The sequence below is a fragment of the Clupea harengus genome, chromosome 14 (assembly GCF_900700415.2).
Source record: "Clupea harengus chromosome 14, Ch_v2.0.2, whole genome shotgun sequence".
In the NCBI taxonomy this organism is placed as follows: Eukaryota; Metazoa; Chordata; class Actinopteri; order Clupeiformes; family Clupeidae; genus Clupea; species Clupea harengus.
The window spans coordinates 13043005-13051409 of record NC_045165.1 but is presented as its reverse complement, the minus strand read 5'-3'; the positions used below and the strand labels follow the sequence as shown (position 1 = coordinate 13051409).

Sequence of the window (8405 nt, the reverse complement as noted above, 5' to 3'; positions counted from 1 at the left end):
ACATATACACACAGCCACACTGCAAACAGACCCATCTTCCTCCTCCCCCCCCCCCCCTGCAGCTTTGGAGACTTGTTGCATGGCCCAAGGTGTTAGTGCTAAGATCACATTAGATTTCCTCTCTGACTCAGGTAAATCTGAAAGTTGGCCTCTCCAATTCAACATAATATCCGTCCATCAAGGCGGCGTGGAACAATGCAGCTGCTGAGGTAAGGAGCCGAGGCGCTGCGTTCAGCACAGGCCCCAGAGCTGACAAATGGAGGGGAACAGATGCATAAAACATGGCACGCCCGCTACTCTGTCAGAACAAATGCATAATGAGGCCTGGATCAAACACACACACACACATACACACATACGCTCACACGCATACCCACATACACGTACATACACACACACACACGCACGCTTGTGCGCGCAACCACACACACACACACACACACACATACGCTCACACGCATACGTACATACACACACACACACACACACGCTTGTGCGTGCAACCACACACACACACACATACACATACGCACACGAGCATATCCACATACACGTACATACACACACGCACGCTTCTGCACGCAACCACATACACACACACACACATACACATACACACACACGCATATCCACATACACGTACATACATAAAAGCAAATACACACACACATACACAGATGCATACACACACATACACTCGCACAGTGGGGCTCAGTGCATAATTCAACCTGCCAGGACTCAAGGTTGCTAAATGAGCGGCTAACAGATGAACGGCCTCCCTGAAGAGGCCAGCTAAAATCGAAAAAAAACAAGGGGGCCCTGCCTTCATTCTTCCATTCTCCGGCCTCTCCTCTTTAATGTCCTTCTAATGCGAAGCACTAAATGGGATCCAGGTTCATATGGTGGGGCGGAGAATCCTGCCACGATGTTCTGGCTTGATACTAAACAGAGCTTACGTGGTCGACCAGGATCAGCGTTAAATTTGTAAGGATGTGCTTTGGTAACACGGCTCTTGTTGTGCTGTTCCCAGGATCCCGAATTACAGATGTCAGCTACGTGACAAAGTGCGCTGTGGAGAATCGTAATGATTGTTGGATGGCGTCGTCTCAGGGATGGTTGCCACCACATTACTCACAGCAAAGCTGACCTCACATAAAGATGAACTGGCATGGCAGCCATCTCATATTTTGACGCCTGGGACCAAAATTAGCCACAAAAAAGGAAGAGCAGGAGGAAATGTCACACATAAGCCATGATTCAGATGAGCAAAGGCTGTCCAATTCTGTCTATATGCGAATACGCATCTACAGAAACACATTTATTCGCATGTAAATATAGAAACACTAGATATAGATAGCGGATATGGATGCTGACTGAAGTGGCAGGGGTGTTTCGTGGCCTACCAAGCCCTCGCGCCTTAGCCAGGACCCGGGAGCAAAAGCCGGGCGACTCGGGGGTGATTATTTTGTCGCCGCTGTGACGACCCATGCGTAAGCTCGCAAGCACGGAAAAATCGGCATGAGTCAGCATTTCTGTGTACGCCTCCACTAATAATAAGCGAAAATCATGAACGCACACATTTCACTGAACGCAGCAGAAAAAAAAAGAGTAAAAAAAGAAAACACACACCAGGACTGAACTTTAAGTGCTCCACTCTTCCCAGCTGCTTTGAGAGAGAGAGAGAGAGAGGGAGAGAGAGAGAGAGAGAAAGAGAGAGAGAGAGAGAGAGAGAGAGAGAGAGAGAGAGAGAGAGAGGGAAGGGAGGAAATGTGTAGGGGCACCTCAGGAAGTGGCACTAGAGCGAAAGTTACACACAGAACTTGCCCTGACGGCTTGAGTAAGGCTCACGATGGTTCGGCCGCACGGTGGCTTGAAATAAATAAACAGATAAATAAATAATTGAAAATGGCACACAGAAGCTCCGCGGCAGAAGAGCTGTTGCAGTGAAGCTTCGTCATCTCGGACTAGGGGGAATGTAATGATGTATGAATACAAGAAGCAATCAAGAAAAGCCTGGTGTTGGGAGCATCTGTGTGTGTGTGTGTGTGTGTGTGTGTGTGTGGGGGAGTGAGTGCATGTGTGTGTGTGTGTGTGTGTGTGTGTGTGTGTGTGTGTGTGTGTGTGTGGTCCTATATACAAGCCTTCCAGGCACAAAGCCGGGCTTCAGGTGAAGTCATTGAAGCTGACAGGATTTGTTGGTGCTGATACATCTAATGGCTTTTTGCGGATATTAGCGTGCCGTGCTCAGATTCCAGAAACAGCCCCATCTATGAGTGACAGAATCGCCAGGGGGAGGGATGGAGGACAACTCTGACGTGTGTTCTGCATGAATGTGTGTGTGTGTGTGTGTGTGTGTGTGTGTGTGTGTGTGTGTGTGTGTGTGTCAGTGTCAATCTGTCTGTCACAGGAGCATCCTTTAACGCTCTCTCCCTCCCTCCCTCTCTCTCTCGCTCTCTCTCTCTCTCTCTCTCTCTCTCTCTGTGAGTGAGTGTATGTGTGTGTGTAGTTGTGTGTGTGTGTCAGTCTTCCTGAGACATCCTTTAGCTGTGTCTGCTTCATGCAAAGGTCTCCTGGGTGGATGTCTCCTTGACAAGGTGAAGCATCAGCAGGAAGTGGCCTTAGAGGGTGTCTCTGAGGCACCTGTGCTGTGGGTTTGTGATTGGGCGAACATGTGTGTGTGTGTGTGTGTGTGTGTGTGTGTGTGTGTGTGTGTGTCTGTGTGTCTGTCTGTCTGTCTGTCTGTGTGTGTGTGTGTGTGTGTGTGTGTGTGTGTGTGAAAGAGAGAGAGACAGAGAGGGAAAAGTGAGAAAGAGAGAGACAGAGAGGAAAAAGAGAGAGGGGGAGAGAGGAAGAGAGAGGAAAAACAAAGCAAGGGAAAGAGAGAGAGAGAGAGGAAAAAGATAGAGGGGAAAGAGGGAGAGATGAAAGAGACAGAGAGAGAGAGAGAGAGAGAGAGAGAGAGAGATATTTGAACAGTTCACGGAAGGCAGTGAAGAATTAAAACATCACTTAGAATTGACATGGAAGATTTTTCTGAAAAAAAGTTCAGGAAAACAGCTCTGCTCTCATTAGGCTACTTCAGAGCAAACAAGCCCTTCCTGTTTAGTTTAATCCAGTTCTATTGTGGCTTGAGACATTGGGTGGTAGCATACCTATGTCTTTAAGTAGCCTAATATAGACTGCATTGTTATTAGTGTGTCGACTTTGTGCAGGCATCACAGGACTAGGCGGTTGTTCAGACAGAAAACCCATTCTGAGCTGCTGGACATTGCAGTGTTTCTCCAGGATAAGTTGAACCGATATGTTCTAAAACAGCGATCAATGAACACCCCATTTCTCTCTGACACCTGTCAAAAAATCTAAACTCAAATCCTATGATTATGGATGATGTCTTATTATGTAAGCGTATTCAATTTATGCCAATTATAAAGAAAATGCTTAACATAGCCTAACTTAAAGGGACTTAATCTTAAAGACTTTTTCAACTTGGGCCCTATTTTAAAATCTTTTTGGGTCTATATTTTTCTTGGGACAAAAATGATAGAAATCCGTCCAGTACTGAGTTAGAACCAGCAAACGCAAAATGTCTTATACAATGGAATCCTATGGAGCAAGCATGCACATCAACTGCTTGTTTTAACCCTGACAGGCTTGTAAATGTTATTACTATAAGGGTCTGACAACATGGAAAGGATCCATACACCAGAGAAACACCTGCATCTGTTTACCTCAAAATATAGAAAATGATAGTTTGTACAGTCAGTGTTTTACCTTTCTCCCAGCACCCCATGCAGTGCCTGTAGTTGATTGTCCTACATTATCTTTTGTCTCACTGTGTATATTGGAAAGATAATAAACACAATAACATGTCATTCTGAAATGATAGGCTGTGTTTGTCTTCCATCTTTTATAGAATTGGCTTATTTTAATTTATCCAACGAGTTGGTGTACATGGTAAAGAGAAGTTGAAAGCCAGGTTTTCAAAAAAAAAGCTTGGTTATGTTGCATTTATATGAGCCAGGTTGCTGCTTTTGCTATTAAATAGAGTAGAAACTATAACCGCAACAGCATAAGCAGCTCATGTGACCAATGACAATTGGGGACATTATCTCAGTATGCGGGACAAAGGTCACACTGCTGTGCAGTCCAATGCAAAGGGACACCTGGCCACCCTAGTCAGATTGCATTGTGTACCACAGCACTGACTCGTTAAAATATATCATCCCTGAATCGAACCTAGATACATATGGGATAGTTTTATATGGGAGAGATGCACACCCCTACTGGATAGCCAAACAGACAGACAGACAGACAGACAGACAGACAGACAGACAGACAGACCGACAGACCGACAGACAGACAGACCGACAGACCGACAGACCGACAGACCGACAGACAGACAGACAGACAGACAGACAGACAGACAGACAGACGGATGGATGGATAAATAGATAGTTAGTTAGATAGATAGATAAATAGATAGACAGATAGAGAGAGAGAGAGAGAGAGAGAGAGAGACAGACAGACAGACAGACAGACAGACAGACAGACAGACAGACAGACAGACAGACAAACAGACAGACAGACAGATAGATAGATAGATAGATAGATAGACAGAAGACAGAGAGAATTGGGGTGGAGGGAAAGGTGCTGCATGTATTTTAATACATTTAAGAAGCATGCTCTATGTTAGTGCTCTATGTTAGTGCTCTATGTTAATGCTTGACTATGAACATGCATAGATTAATCCAGTGATAAAATCATGCATAATTAAAAGTGTGTAAGTGCATCCTAAAGTGTGTTTTTTTTTGCTGTAAACTACATGATATGACTTGCAAGGCTGATGCTGACGTAGAGTCAGCCGTTTGGGACTTCTCTGTGTCATGATATTAATAGACTATCAGTCTAGTAAGCTCAAAGCCCCTCACCACCCCCCATCTCAGCCCCTGCCTGCTTTAAGCATTTTTCTAAATTATGCAGTGGATGGAGTCACTCTCAAAGCAGGGGGTGAACTTACACTTTAACACAGACAAACACACACACACACACACAGAGAAAGGGAGAAAGGGGGAGAGATGGAGAGAGAGAGAGAGAGAGAGAGAGAGAGAGAGAGAATGAATGAGAATGAGAATGCGTGCGTTTCTTAGTCATAAAGATTTAAATTATGTTTTCTGTGCAAAGTTCGGGAAGAGCCCATGAGCATGCCTGGCTGCGGTCACTCACCATACTTCCTGCTTTTTAGGAGATTTAAACTCTCCTTACCTGTCCAATCCGTCACGCGCTCCGGCAATGCACAGTATCCCACCTCCTCCCCTTCTCCTCCATTTCACTAGTACCTCTAAGCTCACATTATCTATTGTCTATAGGGGTATCAGCGGACATTGCTCACACGCGCTCTCCGCAATAGGCACCCCAGGACCACGGCCAGCTCCCGAGCCAAACATGCATATTATCAGCGCTTTCAATCAAGCATGGGTGAAACTAGTGAAAGCTGAGCAGGTATCCTTCCTTTTAATGAGATTCACAGAACACACACTTGGCGTGCCCCAGGCAATCCACTTACAAATGCTCAAAAGACACAATAACAAGTTGGTTAATTTTCCAACACTCGCTAAATTATACAAAACGGGTTGCGCAGAGCCACGGGCAAAAATGACCCATGTACCCCAATCCCCCCCCCCCCCCTTGTTTTCTCTGTATAAAATCATCTCCATGAAACACGATAGCAACATTATTAACATGTTTATATTGACATATAAATTGGATATGTGGTATACATGCTATAGAAAAGGTGATGCACTCATGCAGTGTTCTGATTACCATTCATGGCTATTTGATGTTGCCAAAATCTACCTGGTATACCACATTCGTACTTGACAGGAATCACAATCCAGCTACTGTGTGGCTAAATAAAACGGTACATTTAAATATTGCTCAAGTTTTTGTGTCATATTAAAACGTTCCACAAGTAATATCACTGACAGGTTAATGTGACCTAATGTGAATAAAAACTCGGTGCAATCCATGGCACGATTTAAAAATATTTGTGTTCTATTGGTGACAAACACGCACAACTATAGCGGGGCAACCGCTGGCTCCACTTCTCCATATATGTCTATGCCTTTCCCCCGTCATTTTGAGTCAACACATGAGTGAGCGTCTCTTTCACACCCGGGGCTAACACGCATCTCTGCGTTGACGTGAGTGTCATGACATGGTGAACGGACAGCCGTTCCTGGTTTTGTGTGCGCTGTCACCGTGTCGTACTCAGCTTCACGCATCGGACCCTTTGCAGGTCGTTGCTGTTTGAGCAGTCAGGAACATTTCTACCACTCAGTGTATAGTCTATATGTTATCTTCGTCGTGTAATCGCCAGGGTAATGTTCCGTGATCAATGAAATTAAGAGAGCGACAGGTAATGACAGTTTACACACATAATGCCCTCCCAGGTCGCACAATCCAGCTCATCTTCCTACAGCTGCGTTAAATATGCCGGACCAATGGGATTTAAATGTAATTACCACAACAACCTAATCCAATCCGTATCCAGAATTTAAATTAACAACGCTTAAACCTCACGATACAATCTTATAAAAGAGAGCTCATAAAATGAGGTCACATCCATCTTTTCCCGCACTTTGCAGTCTGAGCCACGATACCAAATTCCCCAGCCAGCCAGCGGAGACCTGAGCACGCCGTTAACTTCGGCACGGCATCGTTAGGCTAATCAAGCGAGTCTACTCACCGATAAAAGCCAGCTGTAACAAGTACAGTCCGAGCAACTCCATCCTTCCGCGCGCCATAAAGCCTGATGATTGCGAACCGGACCGGAGAGGGAGACGTGCGGAGGTTGGCGGACTGGAGGTGCTCCAAAAGTGCGACCGGGATATGTTCACTGCAGTTTTCTTTCGAAAGTGCACGGCGCTATCCACAACGTATGTCCAAAATCGGTACTTTGTAAACACATCCTTATGAGAAAGTCTTTTCACCGGACGCGCAGATATAATGCAGTGCTTAATACAGTCATTAAAAAAAATGCCTATTTACCGTCCGGTGGCATACGCCAGCGGGAATTCGCCAATTAAACTGTTAGGTGCTTAAATGCATTAGAGGACCCGCCATTCAGATGCTGCTTGAGCGGATGTCTGTTAGTCAGTTCTTCTCCCCACATACACACACAGTCACTTGGCTGTCCTCGTTCCTTCGGTCGCCCGTCCCCCTTTTCGCTCTCTCCGCCTTGGTCCGTGTGCCTCCGCGAATGCACAGGGTGAGCAGGAAACTGCGGTGACACTTATCACCGGGTGAATGCCACCGCGCGCCTCTCACCGACTCCGAAGCAGCGTGTGAACAATCAGTAGGGCAGAGCGCGAGGTTATGTGAATGCTCTTCAATGTTTGTGCGTTGTGAAATTCTATACACGATGCCAACTAAATGGTTGGTAACTATTTGAAGTTTTAAAAAAAGTAAAATTCACTGAAAATGATAGATAATAAAGTGAAAAAAAAAATGATAATTCCGTTTAGGTTTGCTATTTATGAAATACATACAGATCACACCTTTCCGCACTAAATGCTTGCATGTCACAGGTAGGGACACATAATATTTCCTAAAAGAAATTCAGATCTTTTGAGAAATGGTTTAGTTTTTCCTTCCTGAAGATCAGACAGCAGCAACTGTGTTCAGAATTATTGAGACAGTAGTCTGCCATCACATACACACAGTTATACACAAACACAGACACACACCCACACAGGAGATCAGCAAGGTTGCAGGATATCGAAGCTCTGACTGTGGTTTGGATGTCTTTGCATCAGACCATCCCACTGTGATTTTCCGTTTCAGCAACCATTTAGTCACAACACCACATTTATGTCACTTCAAGCTTGCGCTCTGCTGCCCGCTAACAATTTTTCACCCTTTCTCCTACACTCACACAAACACACACAAACAAACTCTCTCTTTTTCTCTCTCTCTTTCTCTCTCTCTCTCTCTCTCTCTCTCTCTCTCTCTCTCTCTCTCCCCCCTTCTGTGAGACAGTTCCCGATGACACAGCAGCCTTGTCCATTAGCACCAGAATGATAGGTGGTGAAAGGGGAAACCATATTTTCTGATTCTCACAAGTGCTTGAGTTTATTGCGCTGTAGCGTAGTTCTTTTCCACTTTCCCAAAGCACTAAGGACCATTAACTTCCTGCCTCCACCTGTGTGTGGGGGGGTGTGTGCACACACACACATGTGTGCATGTGTCTGTATGTGTGTGTGTGTGTGTGTGTGCGCGTACACGCACGTGTGTGTGTGGGAGTGTGCTTCAGCATGTGTAAAACATGTCTGCATGCTGTTTCGGGAAGTATATATATGCAAACATGCACACAAATACATGCACACACACACACACACACACACACA

General features: G+C 45.3%; 1 protein-coding gene across 1 annotated transcript in view; it reads right to left on the bottom strand.

Annotated features, from left to right (window-relative positions):
• gfra4a (GDNF family receptor alpha 4a) overlaps positions 1–7840 on the bottom strand; it is a 105331-nt gene extending 97491 nt beyond the window's left edge. The window contains exon 1 of the mRNA XM_031579820.2: positions 6746–7840. Coding sequence (XP_031435680.1) covers positions 6746–6803 — 58 coding nt within the window. The 5' untranslated portion in view covers positions 6804–7840. The remainder of the gene's footprint in view (positions 1–6745) is intronic.
• Between the last annotated feature and the right edge of the window lie 565 nt (positions 7841–8405).